At 34.1% G+C, this 26,114-nt stretch overlaps 1 protein-coding gene across 1 annotated transcript in view; it reads right to left on the bottom strand.

The window, feature by feature from the left end:
- Positions 1 to 26,114, bottom strand: part of DACH1 (dachshund family transcription factor 1) — a 423,382-nt gene that overhangs the window by 216,309 nt on the left and 180,959 nt on the right. Inside the window, exon 2 of the mRNA XM_045080637.1 lies at positions 23,251 to 23,366. Within this exon, the coding sequence (XP_044936572.1) occupies positions 23,251 to 23,366 (116 nt within the window). The remainder of the gene's footprint in view (positions 1 to 23,250; positions 23,367 to 26,114) is intronic.

Below are 26,114 nucleotides of genomic sequence, written 5' to 3'. Positions count from 1 at the left end.
CCCAAGAAAACTTTATTAACTATCACCCTGGTCTTAATTAGTCAGTCAAAGAAGATAAAGGTAATAAATGAAAAAATCTGGAAGGGTCACAATTTTTACGAAGCACATAAATAAGGAAGAAAAGTTAAAAGCAATGGTAATAATTGGTCAATAATTGAAAGAGCCTGATACTTCCATGACATTCTTCAAAGTTTATCATTAAACTTTTTAAAATTAAGCTATTTGGGATTTAGGATACGGGTCTTCATTTAGAAGCATACTGTTTTCGCCTCTCGGCTTCTCATTTGATTCGGTCAGTTTCGTGTTCTCTTCGACCTCGCTGGCAGACTACTGTAGTCTTGTCCTGAGTGTGACTTCATTAGCCATGTTGCTCCTTGTTCATTTCCCTCTTTATATTCTGTATTCTTTCTCACTGTATGCCCTCCTTATACTTCTGTTCCACCCACTCTCTTGGTGACAGATCGGGCAACTGTCACAACCTTTATTTTCCTTAATTTAATCATCGGTCCATGACTTTTTTCCCCTGCCTACTAAATAGAGATCTGGCCAAAACTTCCATTTGTGAGTAGATAGCGCCTTACTTACCCATGGGAAAACAGCTAACCCAACTGCCTTTTTAAGCCGCCAGTCTAGGTCCAGTCTAAATTATCTCCGTCTGGTTTATCTTACCAATCATTTGAACACATTCTGTTGATTCTTCTCTAACAAACCTTGTTTTTCTTTCCAGAACTTTTTTTTCTCTTTTATTTGTCCTTCCCAAATATTGTTTTTAAATTATAAATGTTAGTTCCCTTACATAAACTGTCACTCTATCTTTTTAATGCTGACAAATTAGCTTTCCCTTAAAAAATCAAAACATCTTTCTTTCCCCAAACACTTCTGAACAGTCAGCATATTTATGGGAAAGAAGATGAGCTTCCAAGTCCTACATAGAAGATCAAATGCTGCTTCTACTACTTCTTAGCTATGGATCCTGGAGCAAGTTACTAACTTGACACTCGGATGCCTTATGTTAAAATGGGGCTCAGTGCAGGCAGTAGAGAGGAGTCTCCTGAGAATGGAGTGAGAGGCAGGATATAGCATGACTCCTAGTCCAGTGCCTCGTATATGGCTGGCCTTCAAAAAATGTGTCTCCTTATCCTTTTTCACACCTTCCTGAGACGCTCATTTGGCTTTCTGGCACACACAGACACTCACATATATAGTACAAAATGTTATTATGCACAAAATCTCAAAATAATTAACATACAGGTCTACCTCATGGGTTTAATTTAGTTTCAAAAGCCCACTTACAAACAAATAACTCTAGACAAAGTCAATAAAAATGTATTTAGATATCCAGTCCTAAGGGGGAAAAAGACTAACTTCGATTAAAAACTCTATCACTAAAATGAATGGGTTCAATGGCTCAAAATAAGTATTTCCAAATCCTAATTCTGGGGTCTTAAAAATGGAATATCTGTGATAGAAGTCCCTGAAAGGTATTGTATTTGAAAACATTGTTTGATAATCATATCAATTTATTCTACCAAATAATAAAATTACATCATATGAACCAGTTCTTAGGATGTGAGAGTCGAATATATATATTTTTCCATTGCATATTATGCATCATATATGTCTTATGACAGCATCGAACTGATTTGGAAATTGAATAATCAAAATTCAGTGCATATTTATAAAATGTCTATCAAATAATAGTTATTTATTTTAATCTCCTTCACTTGTCCTGAATATTCTTTTCATGCATGAAATAGTAGCAGCAATATATTTTAATTGGATCATTAAAATGTCTAAAACTTACACCACTTATTCTAAAAACTGGAAATTCTGCAATGAAGAATAAATTTGGCTGGCATATTTTCACTTTCTGAAGGGCTTAAACCAAAAAAAGTATGTATCATTTCAAAGATTTGGGAGTCTCTAAAACGTCTCTGTGAAACAAGCTCACAAATATTTCCTTGATAAATGCTCACATTTTTAATGTTTTAAATATTTTTTTCAAATTCAAAACACTTTATTTTTCTTAAGAGACAAACCTAATATTAGCCCCGTTTTTCAATTAGGATGTCAAAAATTTTAGGAAAGTTCATTAATATCTTTGGGGATATAAGCAGTGCTTTTAACCAGAGTATGAGCTTCTTAGAACTATAAAATAATGGAAGTTACTGTATTTCTGTGTAATCAAAATTAGGAAACAAAGCACGTATTTAGAACATACCTGAGTCAGAAATTATTTTACATGATGAATACTCAAAGGGTGAGAGAGAGGGGAAAAAAAGGAAGAGGAAGGAGAGAGACAGGAAGGGGAGAGAGAGAGAGAGAGAGCCCAAGAGTAAGAGAGAGAGAAAGGAAAGAAAGGAAGAAAGAAGAGTAGGTGTACATACCACTTTTTAAAAACTTGAAATTCAAAGATGGGGCATAATCGTATTTTTTAGTTACTAAGGAGGGGCAGCACACAAACTTTCCAGCAGATATTGTTACATTAAAGCAATTCCAATGCTGCAATGAAAGGTTATATATTTGCAATGGAAAGTTACTTGAATTTCACACCGTAGAGCTGTTAGTGGTAAGTAATTATACAACTGGATTTCCAACGATGGAGTCCCATTGCTGTGCTTGTTCCCTTCCCAGTGGAAAATACCTTGTGAAGCAAAGAGTGGCTAAGGGATTCAAGAGGAGGAAAACACATACCATAAAATATAATTAAAAATTGTGGAGGCTGCATATGACAAGAATAACCATAAAAAACAGATACAAACCAGCTGGCTGTTAACAACTTCTGAGTTATAAAAATCTTAAACCTGCTGTAAAGCACTCAATTCGATTTACATAACCACAGAGCTGACATTCCTTTTAGGCTCCTCTGTTGGGGATTATTTTGACATGTTTTAAAGCAACATAAAAAGCAACTGTGAAAGGAAGACATGTATCATCTTACACAGGAATTCATTCCTGCCTTAAGACTGGACTCTCGTACTTTCATCTGAACCTCTTTCCTTGAACTGGAAAATATCTTTAATGGACACTGGCTGTCTGATTTTACAGCATTATTTTTCAGATGCTCGTATTTCTAATAACATCTATGCCTTCTCTGAGTGTGTTGTGTATTTGAGGCGCCGGCCTCCCACAATTTCAGCTCAGTGGTATCCATCCAAGAACTAATATCTGTGGTCTATAAGAAGGGAATAATATTTTGGTCAACCATGACTGAAACAACTATAATTTCTTAGGAACCTAATGATGCAGACAGCATTCTACAAAACTAACATAGCTTGCTGTAGGGAATTAAAAATAAACAAAATAAAATAAAATCAATCGTACATTGAGTGAAGTTTTGATGTATAAGTACTGGCAGCCGAAATTGCCCAGAGCACAAAATGAGCTCTGCCGTTTGATAATTTGCTTGATTCACTATGTTGCTACATGCAGGGCATTTTATGCCTGACTTATATTTAGTCCAGTCACCTGCTTAATGTTAGAAGGGTTATAATTATATACAAGGGTTCTGACCATATAGCATGTTAATACTTAAGATCTGACACAATATATGTGTATTCGTTTGAGGTTTAAACATTAGAAATATTTTTACTAATAATTTAATCTACAGTTATAAATCACGAACTATTCTATTTCTACTAAAAATAAGGTAAGGTAATATTGGGGCATGAGAAAGTAGTGGCCCCTTCAGTGAACACCATGGAAAGAGCTGAGGCGCCGAATTATGGTTTCCAGTTTTTACTCCGCCATTTCCTAGACCTTCTGACCCTGAACAGCAAACCTGAGGATGATTTCCTCCACTGTGCACTGACGTTTTGTTAGATACCACTAAAAGCAGTTGGGGGTTCATATAGAATATAGGAATGCTTAAAAAAAATAAGAACCCAAAATGAATCTTTAAGGTAATTTTCTATTTTCTGTGTCAGCCACTTTTTCTTACATTGGATGGCCTTAGCAGTGATAGTAACCCCCTTAGGTCTTTAGCTGGTGTGATTATTTAAAACCAGAAATTAGCCTTAAGAAAAACAGGGAAAGCATATGAGTTTGGTATGGAAGAAATAATAATGGATTTAATTGTAACCATTGACAAGTTTATAAGGACAACAGGAAATTCAAGTGCAAACATCCAATACCTAAGTAATGGATATAAAATGGTTTGGAGAGAATTGCGGATAATAGTGATGATAATAATGAAAAAGGACATAAGATCACTATAGAGTGTAGGATATAAACAGTGGAAAACATAAATTTAAACATCTCTTCATAAGTTTTTACTAATTGTTTATTATAAAGTATGACATACTTTTGCTACGTTGTTGTATCTTGAGAAACTGTGAACTTAATCACTGGAAAATGCCTTAGCACATAGAAAAATTGACTTCCTAAGACCTTTTAAATTTAATGTATTAGGTGAAATAGACTGTTTTCATTCTTTTGTCACCTGGATCTGTCAAAGAATAAGTTTAAGTATCAGGAAAGAAGAATGAACATTACTTAAAATGTGCATTGAAATGTTACAGCTATTTTTGCACAATAGAATGATTAATGAAATATTACTCAAGTAGACAATCATTATAAAATTGCTCAAATTAATATGTCTAACTATGACTTAATCAAATCTGTGTATTTCAGATTTCAAACAACTAATTCAACAACTCTAGTGTTTGTACATAATATTGAAAAGGAATATAAACTTGTGCAACTTGCTAGACTATATTTCCAAAATAAAATATCAAATGAAAAGTTTTAGGCAAAATGACTCCTTGAAATTTAGGTTTGTGGGTTTTTTTTTTGTCAGCATACTGAATCTTAGTACTGATAATAATAAGAATACTTAAATGTAAACAAAAATCCCTCTAAACATACCTGGGAAAGAGTAGTCAAGGCATTAAATTAAGGCATTTAAAGATACTGAAGTCAGGTAGTCCACACGGTTTTCCAATGAGCTAATGTTTGGAACTTACTTTTTTTCCCCCCATAAGCCTTTCTCTTTCACGAATGACAGTCATTTGTCCAGTCCTACCTCCGAGAACAATAGAAAATTAATCTGTTTCCTTGTTAAATATCCAAAGAGTGACCATGCTTCCCCTGAGCCCCATTTCTTCTCTAAATATCCTAATTTCCTCCAACCAATCTTAATAACTTCCACTTCTGATTACACAATTTGGACCAGTTGTTTTCTATCATGACTCTTTAAAACATAATAACCATAAATGGACACAATACTGTTGAAATGGTCTAGGCAAGTGAAGCTGCTGTCAAAACAGTGTAATATTTAGAACTCATTAGCACCCTCATAATTTGTCAAATTTAAAATGAACTGAAGTGAATCACCATATTGGTAACAGTACATTATGGTTTTATTTGCAAATGCAAAAAAAACATACTTAGGTTAAAATTATCAAATGTAATTGCTGAAATATCCAGGTGGAATGGATCGGTGAATATGATGTTGTTGTTATTTTTTAAATCATGATCAAATATAATAGCCTAAATGGACACAGTGTTGCTGATAAGCATGCAAATCTGTTGCATAGCTGATTTAGGAGACAGACTTAGAGGTCTGGTTAACAGTCTAGAGCAAGAAAAATCAGTGCCAAAACTTAGTCATCTGAAAAATGGAAACCATAATAACTACCCAAAGACGTATTATAGGGACTAAATAAACTAATACATGTAAAAGGACTTGATAACTAAAAAATAGGAAATCCCAGTAGATGATAACAATTACTAATACTATAATGATCTGAAAGTTACATACTCAATCAGCCAATGATTGACTTGAATCTTCAGTCATATCACTATGAACAATGTAAACCCCATCTCTACTTTTTCACAAAAAAAAATGCTATCGAATTTATTTTTCACACACTTTTGTTATACAAATGAATTTTTGAGTCAAACCAAAGCCACATCCCACAATGATGACAATGATCATCCCCTTAACCTGTGACTTTCTCTTCCTTTTTGGAAAACCTATAGGACTTTTGTGTAGCTCTTTTGGCAATTAACACTTTGTACCTTCGATTACAGTTTATTGAGTGGCAATATCATTCATCTTTGTAACTCCTAAGATTCATGATAAATACGTGTTGAATATATTAATGACCATTTCTAAGTATACATTACACAAATGACTTCTGATACAGTTATGTTTTATGATAACAAATATAACAGAAATTTACTTCAGATTAGCTGTGAGTGTAAAATACTATGACAATGTATCCCTTATTTATTTAGGAATTAGCGATCTCTGTGAGTGTGTGTGTGTGTGTGTGTAAACTCTCCAACTGAGAAAAGTAGATGGAAGATCTAAAATCAGAAGGAGCAGAAACAATAATCCATGAACATTAATCAGTTATCTTTCGCTACTTTGTTTCTCTAATCAGATTTTAGCCTCTGCTAAACACAAGGTTTTATTAATAACCTTGACCTTTACCTGTTTTAAATAAAAGATAAGAATGAAAAGGGAGGGGCACTTGGGTGACTCAGTCAGTTGAGTGTCTGACTTTGACTCAGGTCTTGAGCTTGGGGTTCCTGGGATCGAGCCCCTCACTGGGCTCCCTGCTCAGCAGGAAGTCTGCTTGTCCCTTTCCCTCTGCCCCTCACCCTCTCTCCCCATTTGTGCTCTCTCTTAAATAAATAAATAAATAAATAAATAAATAAATAAAGTCTTTAAAAAGAAAAGAAAGAAAAGGGGGAAAGGAAGAGGAAAAAGCAAAAACTAGGTCAAGAAGCTAACAACGCAGGTTAGGTAGTCAGATTTGGTTTCATACAGAGAACATGGACAGATTAACGCAAAAGTTAAACGTCTCCAATCTGAGGGTTATTGGAAAAAGGATTCAAGGGTTAAAAACTAAATAATTAACACAAACTATTATGTCATTGAAATATAGGGAAATGTTCGCTCAGAAATTTAAGGGAATTGCCAATGTGGTACATATATTTAGTGGTTAAGTTAATCAAGGACCCCTATGCCCTTAATTCAGAGCCCAGTTTTTTTTTTTTTAAGATTTTATTTATTTTATTTGACAGACAGAGATTACAAGTAGGCAGAGAGGCAGGCAGAGAGAGAGAGGAAGAAGCAGGCTCCCTGCTGAGCAGAGACCCCGATGCGGGGCTCGATCCCAGGACCCTGGGATCATGACCTAAGCCTAAGGCAGAGGCTTTTAACCCACTGAGCCACGAGGTGCCCTTAAGAGCCCAGTTTTATAGATTCTGAACTATCAGATACTCAAATTCTACTGGATTTTTAAATTTCTTATAGATAAGAAATAGAGAATCTGGTACTTTAGTTGTTCATTTTTTTAAACCAACTCATCATTCACTTGTTAATACTTGACATGATTTGCATGGTCATCTCAAATAATATAGCCATGCAGATTTCCAAAGAGAGCAATATGGAAGATTCATTAATACTCACATAATTTTTCAAATCTAAAAGGGATTTAAGTGAATTGCTTATTGGCAACAGTACATTGAGGTTTTGATTCTCAGATGTAAAATCTTAGGTAGGTTGCAAGTACCAAATGCTATTGTTAAAAGTCTCCTGTGTGAGGTAGATTGGTGAATACACGTCAAAAAAAATCATGATCAAACCTGGCACTTTTGTTGACAGACTTTGTAGTGAGGTCAAAGGTGTAATTAGGCCAGAAAATTACTTTCTCACTACTAGAATTGTTCCCTTCAGGTCTTGAGTTATCAGTCCAGAAAATTTCATTAAACACTAAATTCACTTTAAGACAACTGTCAAAATTAGGCAGAGGTGAGTCAAGTCAAGGTCCTAATATTCAAATCTTTCATTCAGATTTTTCAGGTTTAGTGTAAAATAAAAAATTCTATAGTTTCATTTTCCTATGACGACTAAACTTTTTGTGAATTTCAGAAACAACTTTTCCCCTCTTTTGCAGAATGTAGAGTTGAAATGTAAATGTAAATGTTGTTGATGTAGAGTAAATGTAAATGTAGAGTTGAAATGCTTAGTAGCCATAAATTACTGAAATGATTTCTATGTTCACTGAGATCTTAATGTGAAATTATAAAAGTTTCTGTATTCACAATTATTATGGATACAATGCAAAGAGGAAAAAGAAAGAATCAGAAACTAGGTTCTAAAGATTGATATGAAACTTGGAGTGATTCTAATGATGGAATTGTGAATTCATTATATTTGCTTTAAAATAATTCCGAGATGGGGGGCGCCTGGGTGGTCAGTGGGTTAAGCCTCTACCTTCGGCTCGGGTCATGATCTCGGGGTTCTGGGATCGAGCCCCGCATCGGGCTTTCTGCTCAGCTGGGAGCCTGCTTCCTCCTCTCTCCCTCTTTGCCTGCCTCTCTGCCTACTTGTGATCTCTTTCTCTCTGTCAAATAAATAAATAAAATCTTTAAATAAATAAATAAATAATTCCGAGATGGTTACAGTGTATTTATAAACAACTGGTTTGCCACATTTTGAAAAATAGTAAGACAGGATACATTCTTGTACATGTTTAGCAGGCAGGTGAGCAAGGACTCAGTAGTAACAACAAAAAGGAAATACATGTCACATGACATAGTGGAATTATACTTTCCAAAATGTTACAATAATAACTTGAGAATTAAATTAGTAAAATACAGCTTCAACAATTTTGCCAATTATGAAAGAGTTCCATGTTTGATAAAATATAGGAAAAAGTATTTCTATAATTCTTGGAGTCAGCATCTACACTAAACTGCCCTTGGATGCTAACTTTTATGTTACTTCAACAGGTGATTTATCATTTACATGAATAAGTAATAACACAGAGATTTACTATAAATAAAGAATAAGGCAAATGAAGACTCGAGAGTGAATGATAAATAAAAATTAAGAAAATTTTTTTCAATTATAAAATAGTATGCTTAGTACTTTTAGGTAAACTATACTGTGCTTAAGTATTTAGAAAGTTTAGAAATAACTTTAATAGCATAAACAACTTGCTAGCCAGTTAACATTACATTATTTAGCAAAGTTCAATGTCCAAAAAAAGAAAAAGGATTAATAGGTTTTTCTAGAAACACTTAATAAAGGGATAGCCAAGTTCTAATTATCAGTCATAATTATGTTTGAATTAAAATCCAAACATTGTGGCTTATGAAGCAATTAAGTTTGATCATGAGTTTTGAAATATAATTTTCAACATCTCTCACTCTACCTTTTTGCTGCCTCCTAAACTAAGCTTACAAATCATGGCACTGAACAACTCTTTAAAATATAACTATTTTTATTATATTTCCTTACTAATATTTTTTCTTGAGAGGGAAAGGGAGAAACAAGAGGCAGAGGGAGAAGGTTGGAAAATCTTAAATAGGCTCCATGCTCAGCACGGACACAGGGCTTGAACTCATGACCCTGAGATCATGACCTGAGCCGAAATCCAGAATCAGAGCCTTACCCAACTGGCCTACCCAGGTGTCTGATAACTATTTTTTAAATAGTACTGAAGCTTCCACCCAGTATTAGCAAAGAAATTTCATCAAAGGCAATATTATAACATAAACTAGTAAGCATAATGCTTAAAAGATTTTGATTTATGTCCAATATGCTGGACATGAAAAAATACTGTGTTGTGCTGTGTTGTGAAAATGTTTTCAAATTAAGCATGTTAGTGGAAGTTTGAAGTGTTCTGCAAAGATTTGAATCTATCCCTAAAAAAAGGTAACTTTATTTCAATTCATCTTGTTTCAACTGTGTTCAAAATATAGGTGGTATCTGAAGAAATTATTTCATTCTCTGGAAATGATATGGACAGAACAGGGAAAATAGGGTTTATAATTATCCAACATTGAGTTCAAACCCGTGAGCTCCTCTCTTCAATTTGACCAAGTTACTTAAATTATGTGTGCCTTAGTTCATTTATATGGAAAATGGGATAACGAATACTTCCTTCATAATTTGACAGGAGAAATAAATAACATATTTAGGAATTAGCAAAGTTCCTACCATGTAGTGGTTACTCAGTAAGTATTTGCATGCCTCCTTATTTTAACCAATTAACTATATTGACTTATTAAATTATTTTTAATTTAAAAATGTTTTGCCCAGATACTGAGCTAGTAACTTAAGATAAAATAGTGAAAATTATAGACATACATATTGATTCCATGTATAAAAATAGTTGAAACTTGTCAGTAAAATGTATATATATTTGAAAAGTTGGATTTGTTTTTCCATTGGATAATATGCACAAAGTCTTATAGTAAATCTACATTTTAACTGCAATTATACCTCTAAAAGAAACATAACAAGAAGTACCATATAGATAAGTTCAAGCAACTATTTTGAAGCAAATTTCAAATATTTTTTCATATACAAAAATGGTCTTTTTGTATGCGTCTTACATCTGCAATATGGCAATGGGTCTTCCATGCCACATGATTAAGATAAATTAGGGGGCGCCTGGGTGGCTCACTGGGTTAAGCCTCTGCCTTCAGCTCAGGTCATGATCTCTGGGTCCTGGGATGGAGCCCCACATTGGGCTCTCCATTCAGGAGGGGGTCTGCTCCTCCCACTGCCTGCCTCTCTGCCTACTTGTGATCTCTCTCTCTCTGTCAAATAGATAAATAAAATCTTTTAAAAAGAGATAAATTAGAATAAGGTTTTCAAAATTTTTTCCAAAAATTTAAGCTCTCTTTGAATGTATTCATAGGATTTCCAAATGTGTTACTTTAAAAATGGATATTTCCCTTTAAGAAACCCATGCTAACTTATAGAGGAAATAAGAAATCAGTTGAAAACGTAGTGATCAGTAATGAAAAGATGACATAAAATATGTCAAATTAGTGCAGAATTACACATGCTTATTAACATGGTGCTTTAGGAACAAAACTGAGACTAAGTAAAAAATGAAATAGCTGCTAATGGCAAATTCTAGGCACAGTTTTTTTTTTTTTTCAGATAGAATGGTAATAAATATTTATTTGTAGAAGACTATAACTCAATATATAAACACTATAACTCAAAATATTCAGCAATACTTTGTGAAGATCCACTAAAGAAACAGCAGAGCAGTACACTTGATTCTTTACATTGCTAGGATCTCATTTTAAACATCTCTGATTGTTACAGATAAAAGAAACATGGACAGATAATGGTAGTCCGTGTCACATGTGTTTAATTATGATCCTGAAATTCAAGACATTAATGCCTAGGAACCCCAGAAGCAATAGATTTCCTTGAATTCAGGCCAAGAACAACAGCAGTCTAAGCAAAATTAGCTGGATGGACAGTTGACACATTCAAGGGAAAATGAATATTACTATTGAGAATATCAGATAGAGCACTAATGGGAGGGATGATACTGACCACTTTTATGATCAATTTAGAAAATTTCAAAAGCAGCAGCCTGCCTGTTTCATTAAAATAACAATATTGGCATTTTGGGGAAGTTCATATTTCTAAGATGTTTACCTTCTAATAGTTTCTTTCATTGGTACATACAGTATTTTATTATAGATGATTGATGCGAAGCTCACTGTAATTTCAAAAATTCATAGAATATTATTATGTCATGAAATCCATGCCGAGAAAGCAATTGCCGTTATAAATCAAAAAGACAACTCATATGGACAGGTCATATGGTAACGGGTTCTCTTGGAATGCTATCCCTGAATGTAATTTATTCAATAAGTAATTTAAAGGTTATATTTGATGAGATGAATCTCATGCTCAAATAACTTCAAAATACTGTTATATTATAATCTTAAGAAATTAATTTTCTTGAAAGTAGAGATATTTGCAGTTATAGTCATCTGAATCAACATGAACCCATGCTATTCTTCTCAAAGTACTCCCCCGAATATAATTCCCTAGGAGTTCATTGATAGAAGATAATAGATAATAGAGTGTTCTATAGTGTTCTCTATAGAGTACATTTATAAAGCGCATTTCCTGCTTCATAGACGAATGAAGGTATCCAAATAGAAGAGGAGATTTTGAAAACCTTCACAATGCTGCATTCTCACATTCAGAAAACAGTTTCCAACTAGATGTTTTAATAGAGAAAAGGACACCTCAAAAATTGACTTCTAGTGAATCATGAATTACTAAAGGATTAAACACTTCATTTTAATATTAAATACTATACATGTTTAAAGAGAATATTTGTGATATAGCATCACATTTGTAAGTCTAACCAAAATAGCAACTTATAATTTCAAAGCATTGTGGAAGAGACAGAGTTTTACACCCCTTTTAATCCTTCAAACCTCAACACTTTCTTTAAGTCATATCCTTATATCCCAGGAAGCAGAACCAAATCATTAGAAAACACCTATTTTTAAAAAGGAGTCTTTCCACATATCATTGCATGTCTTAAATGAAAACTGATGGTAATATGTTTGATAAAATTATATTCTATCAAAAAACTGACATAAAAGACATTTCAGTGAATGAAATATCAATCACAAAATTCAATATACCATCATGATCAAAATGTAATCATTGACATAAGAGGATTTTACTGGGAGAAAATATCTTTATTTGAGGTAATTCTAAGACACAAAAACAATTTTTTTAAAAACTGAGGAAATGATTATAATCTGAGAGATTATATCGGAGATATACATACATATATATATATGAGAGAGAGATAACTGGTATGCTATTTGGAACAAGGCATAAGTCCTGTTTTGAAAATCATCATAATAAAACTAAATATCAGATGACACCTTGCTCTAAAGACTTTGCAAAACATTTTGTGCTACATTAGGTTCTTCACAAAGTCCCATCAAGTAGGAGATATGGAGGACCTTAGGATGTTTGGTTGATGGGTGATAAAGTAATTCAGAAGGCAGCTTGATGTAGGAAAATAGCCAGTAAACTGGAGTCAGAAGACTTGAACTGAAAACTAATTCTATCACATAATAGTAAAACTTTGAACAAGTCTCTTAGCACTTTTTTTTTTCCTCTTCCAAATTGACATCTGAGGTACCAATACCTGCCTTGTGATAACTGAACAAATGAGGCAGGTAGTATTAACCAGGTCACACTGCTAACAAGTGCTGAAGAGAATGAAATCCAGACTTTTCAGTTCTAGGTTAGGAGAAGCCACATCATAATACCATGTTGTTTTGAAAATACGTGTCCTGTAAAAAGAATCAAAACGTACTCATTGTATTCCAACACCAACAAAGATAAAAATTATTAAATCTATAGTGGTCCTCTCAAGGAATCAGGCTTCTGGTAGCTTTAGTTAAAAGTAAAACAGCACAAAGATCTTGAAAGAGTTTAGTCTACTGTGTATATATACCCTTAGCCATATATCAACAAGTGAACATGATAAAAAGCTCTCACATTAATTATACTGACTACTTCCTTAATGAAGTGCAAAAGTGTTTGTGTAATCTGATTCAATTTATTGAATTAGGTTACAGTTTTATCATTTTGAAAACCAGCTTCATTGTTTACTTTACAGTATATGTCAATTCATTTCCAACAATTAAATAGCACAGCATACAGCTGTAATCAATTCAAGGCAATCTCCATTTTTAAGGTCTACTACCATTTGTAGCATGCATATTTCTGAAAGAAAATATCACAGTTTAAATATATAACTGTAGCAAAGACATTTCCTATCCATAAAGCTTATTCTGCTCACAGATGAAAATTTATAAAAAGAAGTCATTGTCATTAAGTCTCAAAAAGTAAACATGTAATAAAGAATTTTAGTGTTCTCTGCAGAGTACATTTATACGAATTTGAATAATTTGCCAAACAGATTTTCTAAGCTGAAGCTCTACATTTTTTAAAGTTATCACTTTTTTCTCAAATCCAGTCGTGATGATATGAGCATAGAAAATCAGCAATAAGGGGCACCTGGGTCGCTCAGTCAGTTAAGACATTAACTCTTGATTTCGCCTCAGATCATGATCTCAGAGTCCTGAAATCGAGCCCCGTGTCAGTCTCCGTGCTGGATGTGGAGCCTATTTAAGATTCTCTCTCCCTCTCCCTCTACTCTCCCCCCTACCACCATCATTTGTCTGTGCATTTTCTCACTCTCTAAAAAACCAACCAACAAACAATCAGTGTAATAATAACACCTGGATCAGCTGGTTCAATTACAATAATAATACTTTATCTTTCTCTAACTTCATTTTCAGAATATTACTATAAACTGTATCAATTGACATTCATGGCAATTCAATGAGAAAAGTAATTTTGATATTATAAAAACATTCTATCAATGAAGGAATGAAGAATCAAAACATTTGACTTAATTATTACATATTTTAAAAGTAGTGTGGTTGGAGGGTGCCTGGGTGGCTCAGTGGGTTAAGCTTCTGTCTTCGGCTTGGGTCATGATCTCAGGGTCCTGGGATCAAGCCCTACATTGGGCTCTCTGCTCAGCAGGAGCCTGCTCCCCCCTCTCTCTAGCCTGCCTCTCTGCCTACTTGTGATCTCTCTCTATGAAATAAACAAATAAAATCTTTAAAAAAAAAAAAAAGGTAGTGTCATTGGAAGATTCCTATGATTTTTAAGAACTGATTCCTCTCCTGGAGACTTTACTTTTTAAACTGGAAAGTCAAATCAAAGTAATTTATGGTAAAGGTCAAAGTCTTTCATTTAAATCCCTTTAAGAGTTCATGTCTTTCTACTATCATTTGTGATGATCTTTACTGGTTAAAATAATACCATTTTTTAAACTTCTGGTTCCAAATACTACTAAGGCAATAGTATTGCCATCTTAAAAGTAGTTTTTTAAAAACAATTTTTAAAACAAAGTATATAAAAATATAGACCCAGAAGGATAGATATCTTTTAACTAGAAAGGCTCCATATCAAGTTTGGAAAAATAATTCAAAGTAAAATGAAAAAGAATCATGAAATTTTAAAATTAGAAGGGAATGAGACAGTGTTACTCGATCTACCTCCCTCCAACACCAAATCACCTTCAAATTTCCCTAACAGTGATTATTAAGTTAGAAAATGGATGGCTGAGGTCAGGGAGGGAGATAATTTCTTTTTTTAACTATTACTCTTTTGTACCATGAACACTATGGCCTATAAAAATTAATTAAATATAAAAACTATGGCTAACAACTTTTCATCCCTCTTTCTGCTTGAACTCTTCTGTCAATAGGGAAAGTTAAGGTTTCATGAGTAATAGGTTCTACTCTTAGATAGTTCTCCACGTAGCAAGGCTCTTTCATACGGAAGCCAATGCAGACCTCTCTGTAATTACTGTACATCAGTTAGATTTCTGTCTTTAAAAGAGCACCATGTGAATCTACTTTATCATCCACTTTCAGATTCTCTGTAAGTCGGCTTGAGACTAGATATCACCAACATTTCCAAACCCCTAGCATCTAGACTACTCTCATAATGCTTGCCAGTTTGTCAAGATCCTACTAAAAATTGTGGTGTCGTGACTGAATATAATATCCCAGATGTCACCCAAAGGGTTGAGTAAAACAAGCTTGTTGTTTCTCTCTCCTTGGACTTTATATTCCTGTTCAGTTAAGCTTAGGTTTATATTGGTGCTTTCAAAAGTTTTATCATAATGTTGGTTTATATGATTACATAACCAAATAAAATCTTTAGGTGCTTATCAACCAGAATGTTTTCAAATCAGATCTTAGGTTGATTCATGACCAGGGCAATGAATGTTTTAGGAGACTGAATGCAAGGCTTTATTAATACTGCTGTCTTTCTGACATTTGTCAAGTGCTCTTGAAATCTTTGATCCTGTCAATACTTTCAGTGAGCAAGTCTACTTCTTTACAAAGAAGAGTGTGAAGTTGTAAAACTTACCCCAAAATGCATGCAGAAAATATCTCAAAAGTCCGACATGATATGGTTAAGTTCTAAATAACAAACCAGGAACACATCATTAAGGGAAGGAGTTGAAGCTTTGAAGTTAGCCTCAGAAAGGAAAGTATATCAAAGACAGAGAAGGAGGCTGCACAAATAATTGTTTATCTTGCTTTACTTGACTTCATTCTATAGCACTTTTCAGAGTATTCAAAGTATATCTATAGCAGAATTGGTTGTTTTTCTTTAATGAATAATATTTTTATGTCTTCGTTCTCTTGATTAGGGAGGGAACCAGGATAGTAACAGCACCTCCTACTGGGCAAGAAATCACAGCAAACAACAAATGACGTGTCATAGGTGTAACCAAGGGATTCGAACACTGTCTGAGAATCTCACATTAAATGGAGAGTCCACAAAGCCCCAACTAATCCACACACCTTCCACTATCATAATCAAAAGTTGACTCAAATCTCATTTGCTTCACTTAATGTAAGTAAACTTCTCTTCTGTCGAAGGAGGCATCATGTTACTAAAAAAGAAGCAAATTATGTCTCGCGATTAGTCAGTTAAAGATATTAGCAACTTCATTGCTTCAAATCGACTGAGAGAAACGTGTAAGTAGATTATAACTCATACTATGGCCCAGAGTAGGCATGTAGGAACACAGAACTCAACAGAAACTTGGAAAAGAAACAAATTAGGGAAGAAAGGGCTGTCATTTTCTTCTAGATTAAGTAGATAGGAGGCCTGTCCAGAAGTCTAATAATATGTGGTTACTTAATTAAATTTAAAGATAACAGATCTTTGCTCTAAAAGCTTAGAAAAAAAGACATTTATGAATTTCTATTACGCAACTAATAGACCTGGGGCGTATGGTGATTGGACTGAGATGCTTGATTCTAATGCATATTACAAATTTAATAAAGTAAATATATTTATTATATAGTTCCTCACAGCAAAGTTGTATGTACATTTAGTTAAATTATGAGCTATATTTTATTTATATATGTGTTAAATGAATTCTATATCAAGATACTGTGGGCACAATGAGGATTCCAATCCTTAAGAGCAGTATCATACAGTATATAATATGCAGGAATTTTAAAGACTAATGAGTTCTGTGTTGCCATTTTATTCCCATAAATATTGCTTCTCTAGAGTATCAAGCTGGAGATTGAAATTTCACCAAGTGTCAATGATAATACTTAAATGTAGCATCATAACCTAGAAACAAACAAATAAAAGCCTCCCATTGACTTAGTACACGTCCTTTAGGTTCTACCCTCTGAGTCTTTAATCTGGAGCCTAACCATGCTTCATAGGATTTTGAAACTACATCATATAACACCACTGTTTAAATTTGTAACTTGGAGGCATAATAGTTCCTCTCAGAAATCCTTTACTAAACATGTATTAGCCATATTCTCTGAACAAATATTTATTTTCAATATCTGCTCTGCATCAAGTGCTATTCTACATGCTGGGATACCCCAGTGAACAAAAATCACAAAATCTCCCAAATGCATATCTATAACATCACCCTTTGGCCTCTCAGAGTATCTCAATCAGTGACTTGCTCGATGTGGTAAGCTAATATGACCCCCAAATTATGCCCATATTTTAATGCAGGGAACCCACAAATGCCACTTTATATGGAAAAAGATTCTGCAGACGTGATTATGTTAAGGATCTTGAGATGAGACTATCTGCCTGGATTTTCCAATGAGCTCTAAATATGATCACAAATGTCCTTACAAGAGAGGCAGAATTTTAGATGCCTGTGCCTGCGCCCACACACACACATACATACACACACCAAGGAAAAGAGAGAAATTAGAGTGAGGGAACTACAATCCAGGAAGAAATGCTGGCAGTTACTAGAAGCTGAGAGTCAAGGAACGAACGATCCCCAAGAGCCTCCAGAAGCAGTTTGGTCCTGCTAACTCCTTGATTTGGCTGACTGATACCAATGTTGGACTTCTCCAGAATTATGAGAGAATAAATGTTATTTCTTTAAGTCACCCAAGAATGGGATAATTTGTTACAACAGCCACAGGTAACTAACAAAGTATCCAATAGAAGTTTGAAAACTTAGTAAGTTGTATGTTAAAGTCCAGTGTTTAAGCTGGCCTTTCAAAAGGAAAAAGCAAAAAGGAGATATTTCCTTTTTCCCTTCAAGAAAAATGTAAAGGGAGCATGCATTAAATACATAAGTTAAAAGCACTACCCTCAAAATGTCTAGTGATTAAACTTCACAAATGTTGCCCACATAGAGATGTATGAAAATGCATGTGTACTCACACTACATAACATTAATGGTTTAAATTGTTTATATCATATTTACTCTTTGAGTAAAGCATTCTGTAAATCGTTATGTTTAATTTATTAGTGCAGACAATCAATCCACTCGTGGCTATTTCACTTGTGCATTTTTCAGTTATCCTTACTTGTGAGTCTCCCAAAGAATACAATGCATCTGTTTTAATAAACTTCTCAACATACAAGGCACATGTCCACACTATGAGTTTTCTCCCCAGAAGTGGAAATGTTTAATTCATTTAAAATGTTACAAATGCTGATATCTCAAAAAGTGGTAGTTCAAATGTTGTTGCCAGCTAGTTTAGTAGCATTTATCCAGAAAAATAAAAATATATAAACTTTGAATATACTCCTTTGAATTATAAATACACATAAGGATATTTTCCTATCAACTTTTTGTTCTTTAAGAAAAATGTTTCAGTGGGATTAACTCTGGATTAACACTGTCCTGGTCTAGTATTTCTCCCAAAATGATAACTTGTGCTTAGAAGTTCTTACCCTTTTAAGCATAATACATGTGTATTTACAATTGCTTTCTTTAGCTTGAATGCATATTGGTTATATGCCTACAAGGTCACAGTGAGAAAAAAGATATGTTCAAGAGTCAAAACTATAAATTGTTCATTCAATTTGCATAAATTTAAATTATTTTTTCTTAAGTCAAATGTAGATATTTGGGACTCACCAAGCTACTTCTTAATACTTACATAATATTGTATTTCAAAAGTAGTTTGCATTCTGCCCTAAAGATAAAAACAGGAAGTTGGCCAAATACACTAGCCAAATTGCATTCCTGGCACAAGAGGGGAATGTTTAGAATTCCTAAATAACTCTTTCCTTAATTGTAAAATACACATAATTCTATAAAAAGTATGAATGTTATTGGAAGTCTGTTGCTAGGATAAATTTATTCCAAACTGGTATTTGTTATCAAAAATGATTTATGACATGTACTCAGTCCAAATAAATGTAGAGAGCACTACAGGAGGCATTGCGTTGTGAGACTCTACAAAGAGCCTTCTTTCTTTCATTAACTTCCACTTTTCGTTGCCATGGCATCCTGTGACAACCATAAATTTTGGAAATTATCACCATCTGCCCACGCCCCCTTCTAAGGTTACACACAAGCCCACTCAAGCAGCCAAAATAACAAATAAAATCTTGATAGGCAATCTTAAAGTTTTTCTTTTAATTATAGATACCTAAGTACATAATATTAGGGCTGGGAATATACTTTTAAAAAAAAACACAACATAAAGATAGTCTTTTGTTGTTGTTGGTTTTTTCCTAAGAAAACAGATGCCTGCAGGAAAGATCATCATTTAATTCCAATGTTCAATTGTTGAAAAGAAAACATGATGATTAAGAATAAATTGAAAGAGTTTTATAAATTTGTCAAAATTAATAAATTTCCTTTTCACAGGACCAATTTTGGCAATGTCAAAGGTAGATTTGCATTGTTTATACATTTCAAATGGTAAGACTGGGAGTCCAAAAGTACGGGTCAATCGTCACAAGTTACAGTTTAAATCTTAGAAAGGATTTGAGATTTTAAGGGCAGGAGTTGTTTCTTTTCTTTCTTTGTTTTCTTGAGGCTTAAATGCTTGTTTGTTTGTTTCACTAGTTTTAGAAACATGATTTCCAAGCTTCTTAAAGATACCAATCTAACTATAGACTCTTGGAAATAAATTTTTAAAATTCCAAAGCCACAGGTTAAAACCATGGTAGAAACATCATCAAACTAGTTTGCTTAATACCAGCAAAACTGATATGTAACTTCTTCTTCATGTTTAAAAAAATAACTAACACACTTCACATTCCCCATCTTAGGAAGAAAAAAAAATGTGTGTGTATGTGTATACGTGTGTGTGTGTTTAAAGTCACAAATATAGAAAAGAAAGTAGCAAGTAAAAAAAAAAAGTCCTGGGAAATAAAATTCTATACATTCATAGTGGATTATGTTCCCTGAATACACTAAATTTTCCTTGGAAGAAAAGCGTTACACTCTTTTAAGAACTGTAAGATTTCTTTTAGACCATTAGATTTTCAGTTAATGTTTCAAGTGAGTAAACAGTCCAAGGGATGGAGGTATTAGTCTGTGTTCAACTAAAATCTAAACTTCTCCATCTAGAAAAATTCTATGCAGAAAGAGCAATCACACAATATATTAAGATAACAGCATTCATATGTAACAGTCAAATTCCTGGCAGGTACAAATCTATGGACAATCTCTGAAAGTTGAAAGTAAGTGAAATATACATCGAATTTAAGAAACAAAACAGATGAACACAGGAGAAAGGAAGAAAAGAGAGCAAGAGAGAGAGAGAGGGAAGGAGTCAAACCATAAGAGACTCTTTTTTTTTTTAATTAATTTTTTATAAACATATATTTTTATCCCCAGGGGTACAGGTTGTGAATCACCAGGTTTACACACTTCACAGACCATAAGAGACTCTTAACCATAGAGAACAAACTGAGGGTTGCTGAGGGGGCGGTGGATGGGAGGAGGGCTACAGGCATCACGGGTATTAACGGGGACACTTGTGATGGGCACTGGCTGTTATATGTCCGTGTTGACACAAATTCTACTCCCGAAACTAGTATTACACTATATGTAAACCAACTAAAATTTAAATTAAAAACTTGGAACAAATAAAAAAGAAAGTAAGTGAAATAGTAATAAGTAAAGTCATGTTCCCCATGTCTTAAAGTCATTCGCTGGGCTCTAGAGAACACTGAACTGTTCAAAACCTACTTTTCAACCCATTTTGCTCTCATGATTGAGCCTCTATTTCCTCATCTTTTTCTAGAACATGACTCTTTAGGGTCTGTATCAATATAATGCTTAATAAGCTTAAAAGAAATTCTGGTTTCTGGGTTCACAATATACGAGGAAGAACAAAAGTAAACAAACAAAAATATGAGAACAGGACAGCAATTGAAATACATAAAATTGATCCTACTTCAAAAATAAATGTTCCTGGGGCGCCTGGTGGCTCAGTGGGTTAAGGCCTCTGCCTTCAGCTCAGGTCATGATCCCAGGGTCCTGGGATCAAGCCCCGTATCGGGTTCTCTGCTCAGCTGGGAGACTGCTTACCCCTCTCTCTCTGCCTGCCTCTCTGCCTACTTGTTATCTCTGCCTGTGAAATAAATAAATAAAATCTTTTAAAAATTTTTAAAAATTAAAAAATAAATGTGCCTAATAATGAGTCAAGTTTAAATTATCTTTGGTGTCTCTGTTCACCAAGCCAGCGAAGTATGTAATATATTTCAGAAAGGGGTCTATTGAAAATAACTAATATTTTGATTTTCAGTTTGGGCATATGATCATCAGTTGTTTAGAAATTTTACTTACCCCGAGGTTACTTTTTGGTGTTAACTATGTGAGGTATTGCTATACTTAGACTGTGATAAAATCATCTTATTTCCTCATTACTTTTGTAATGAACTATTTATTGTCTTCACCTTGAAATATTAAATGTTGGCAGACAATTTGGAACCAGATCTTCCCTATCTTAATATGAATAAAATCTAAAATACTTTTCACCCATAAGATACCTGCAACACAAACTTTTCAAATACAGAATATGACTATTAAAATGATTTTTTAATCCCCATAACACAGTTCACTGAGAACTTAATTAAGTCAACAATTCTTTCTTCTAGCACACCTGAGTCTTTCAAGCATAAAACATGAACAGTTAAGATTTTAGTTACATCTAGCCTATGTGGTACCAAAAAAATTGCCAAATTTTCAGATCAGGAAGTTTTATCTACTTAAATAATACCAGTTAAATTTAACAAAGCACTGTCAATTTCTTTTCTGAATCTCAAATTTGGAATTAGAATTTTAGCCAGTAGGATTCAATCACTTGAGGAACATGACTAATTAAACACATGGAAATGATGATACTCATTCTGTAACTGGGTCATTTTCAACTATTGATTTCATTTATCTATGTCTCAATTTTTCATCTGCAAAATTAGCATAAAAATACAACACTCCGTGGCACTTAAAATAATTTGCTGCTAAGTATATACCATGGTACCTTACTGAAAAAAATTAAATTTGTAAAATGAAGAAATAGTTTCAAATTCAGCTCAACAGATGTTTGATAAAGGTCCACAAAGGTGAAAGAACCATTCAGATGTTCTCACAAAAATAAAGGTGAATTAAAATTGTCATACTTTCAAAGAGCTCTCTACCAAATATGAACTATGAAATCAGGTTATCCATGATAGTATCATAGCATAGAGAAAGAGAAATGTAACAAAATAAAAAGAAAACACTGATATGGGAATTCAGAGAAAAGAGGAAGACTCTCTCCCCATCTTGCCAGCTTATCCTTCTGTATTAGTTTGTGTTAATGGGGATTGTGTTTATACATATATCTCCCCAATAAACTCCTGTGATGGTAAGAATGAATACAAGTGAAATCATGACAATTATTATTTTAATTTGCTCATTGGTCTGGATGAAACACGGAAAGTGGGCAAACATGTGTAAGTAAATTAAAACCTCAATGAACACATCCAAGTGGTAGAACCAAATGAGTTATTTTCATATCTAGTGCATTATTAAAGTTGTTGATGGTGTGGAACTTATGCAATCAGGACTATTTTTTCTTTTCTTGAATGTTTTTAAAATTCTGGAAATGAACATCTTTCAGAGGTTTCTAATGGAAATGTATTCACACTATAGTTTGAAAAAATAGATATTTTATTGACATAATTAGTCTTGTTTGGATGCGTTTCAATTTATTTCAGAATTCTTCTGAATGAAAACATAAATTTAGAACCCAGAGACCTGGGTTTGAATAACCACTAACAGTTATAAGCTAATTGACCTTGGGAGAGTCACTTGACTACTTACCAGGAAAATATGGATAATAATTTGTTGTTTGAAATTAGTGAGAGGATTAAGTAGAATCACTCCTAGCACGGTGTTCAATTTAGCTTCTTTCACTTTATTTTAAATAAAGAAATGATGATAACCCCAATGCAATTTTGCAAGAAATTCTCATCAACAACACAATATTAGTGTGTACAAAACACAATTGATGAGTATAAATACCTATGTAAACATACATACACACATATAAGAACTATGGCATCGGCTGACTTTTAATGTTTTTGTCATAAATGGGTAGTATTCTTACCTGTTGGTGGGATTATCCCAGGAGACATGAGGCCAGGGACAGAATGTGGCATGATATGAGAGTTCTCGGGAGAGGTGACACTTTGAGTCCTCTTAGGAGGCCTTCCAGGTCTAGAACTGAAACAAACAAACAAAAAATTTTTACAATTAAGCTGTTGTCTTACACATCATTTCAAAGTTGTTTCAAGTGGTAACATGGACTGTAAATAAATTTGTTTCAAGGACGGTTGCTTTTGCAGTTAGATGTAATAGACTTCCATCACTAATTAGATTACATGCTGAATTCATTTTCCTCATTGAAGATCAGCCACTCTTGATGCATAATTCATAGCCTGCACCTCGTTACCTGCTTCTTCATATTAATATCTATACACAGTTTGAATTGCCTCGTTTGCATATGCTAAAGTTCTGCATGCAGCCTTCAGCACGAAAATTATGCACTAACTTGTAATAATTATTACAGTCAGCCTGCTATTGATTTATGAGACTTTTAAAAACCAAATATGTGTAGTACTTGTAATGAATGATATTTTAAGGTTCTTCAGGAAATTAAAAGGCAATGGCTGCCTAAGGAAATGTTCTGCTTGTTTGATTTAATACTACAGTTAGCTGGGAGGTGGAATGAAAGAGTGATTCAGACCTATAGCACATTTTTCGATGATATGTTTTATTACTTCGCACTGCTAGCCTGATATCTTGATGATAAATGACAATACATATCTAATGTGTGAAAAGGTCTTGCAATTTCTTTATTTTTTGTCATTTAAAAGATAAGTCAAGTTATCATTTAACCCTATTTTATTTAAATGAACAGCCCCACTAGGTTGCTTTACTTTTAATACGCTAAAATAAATTGGAAAGGCTTAGGATTATTTGCAGGACATCGCTGAGAAACTGCCAGTGTAACATCTTATATCTGCCTTTAGGATACATAAAAATACATCGTGTTTGTGTTTTAGTGGTACTTGTCCTTTATATACTTATTGCATGAAATTAACTTTTAAAATTTTAAAAGCACAAAGCACAAGGTGAAAAGGAGGTAAGGGTTTGCTATTTTTGCATAAGAACAACATGAAGAATACAATGTTAGCAATTCTTGAAACAAACACCCTTAGCATTATGTTTCTCCTTTCTGTGCCTGTATCATGAATATGCTTTTATGAAATGCTTTTCCATCATATGGCCAGTATGTGCCTAGACATCTCAGAACCACCGGAAAGAGCCTTCCTAAGTTCACATTTTCATGTTACCTCAACTGAGATCCTTTGCCTCATCAGAAGAGTCAAAGATCTTGCCTTTATTATTTAGTGTAAGTAATATATGTGATCATTTAACAAACAATTATTAAGCACTTGTTGTTTCAAAGCAGTACGCTGTGATTTCAATCACGGTGTCCACTGTGATTAATTTGGGAGAATGGGTTCTTTAGCTTTCAGGAGTTTATGCTTATGCCTAAGGGGGACAATCTGGTGCATAAATAACTATGGCATACACCAGAATGTGCTAAGTGTCATAAGAAAGTCACAAGCTGAATACTAATTGGAGGTTAGGCTAGATGATGATACTTCCATGTAGAGGAAAGCAAGATAAGATTTCATGGCAGTAGAAGCATTAGAAGAGAATTCTGCAGGAAGAGTTAGGCAGCTATGGAGAGGAAAAGAATGGAAGAAAAGTGTGCTCCAGTGAGAATATGAGAGATGAATGGAAACATGACAATGTATGAATGTGCAGGGTTATCTCCAATGAGCTAAAAGAAGTCAAGGAAGAGGAGGAACAAAGATGGATAATACCAAATTTACTGCCTGGGTCAGAATCCTGAAGGGCTTTGAACCAAAAGCAAGGAGACTGTGAGTTTGTTTTGCTATTCCATAAGGACTTTCTCCCGCATAGTGTAATAACTGTCTGGCTACTTATTCTTATCTGTTATTATCATTCTTTATCTTCAGCTGTTTCTTTAACTTTGGTTACTTGCCTAGGGTTAATCAACAGCCCTCTGATAATCGTCATTCTTCCTGAGTAATCCTGCTACTGACATCCCTGAGATGCTGAGGAATAATAGCTAAATGTGTATCTACAATCTAGGTCTTCCTCCTGGGATTCAGACAGATTAATGCCTGTCTACCGGAAATCTCTGCTTAGATGTTCTTTGATAATCTAAGACTCAGCTTGTCCAAATCTGGACTCAGCATCTTCCCCCATTAAAACCTATCTCTCTTTCCCTGGTTCAGCAAAATGGAACCTAACTGACTAAGCCAAAAATCCAGGACTCAGCTGTGTCTCCCCTGCCAACCTTGTACACTCAAATATCATCTCAATGAAGATGTCTCTCTGATCCATTCTCCTTTCTCTAACCCTGCTTCTATCTTCCAGGTCAATCCCTCATTTCTTACTTGATCTACTATTACAGTCTTCTGAACTCTCCTAAGATCTACCTCCATGCCTGCGGAGTCCATATGTAGCCTATAAAGCCTAGAGTCCAGAGTTGGGACAACTCTCCACACTGATCTCAAGAGGATTTTTCCTAAAATGCTAATTTGATCATGTTTTCCATTTGCATAAACATATCAGTAGTTCTCCGTAAGATTTACACTCCTTACCATGGCTGCAAAGGCTTCCAATGCTTAGCCCGTGCCTACTTTTCCAATTGCACCATTTTATTCTTACATTCGTGTGCCCTCTGCTACCCCAAGTGCAGAGTGTCACAAGTTGCTTTGGTCACCCATTTATACCACCTTTATAGATGCTGCTTCCCTTGTCCCCAAGGCCTTTTCTACACGAACTCACCGTCATCCCCATCTCACCCGGCTAAACTTGGCTAAACTTTTACAATCCTACTTACTAACCACTTCTAGTTAGTATGCTTTA

This window comes from Mustela putorius, unplaced genomic scaffold, assembly GCF_011764305.1.
Source record: "Mustela putorius furo isolate JIRA1106 unplaced genomic scaffold, ASM1176430v1.1 tig00000480_pilon_pilon_pilon, whole genome shotgun sequence".
In the NCBI taxonomy this organism is placed as follows: Eukaryota; Metazoa; Chordata; class Mammalia; order Carnivora; family Mustelidae; genus Mustela; species Mustela putorius.
Note: the sequence above shows the minus strand (reverse complement) of the source record. Positions and strands in the feature narration are given on the sequence as shown.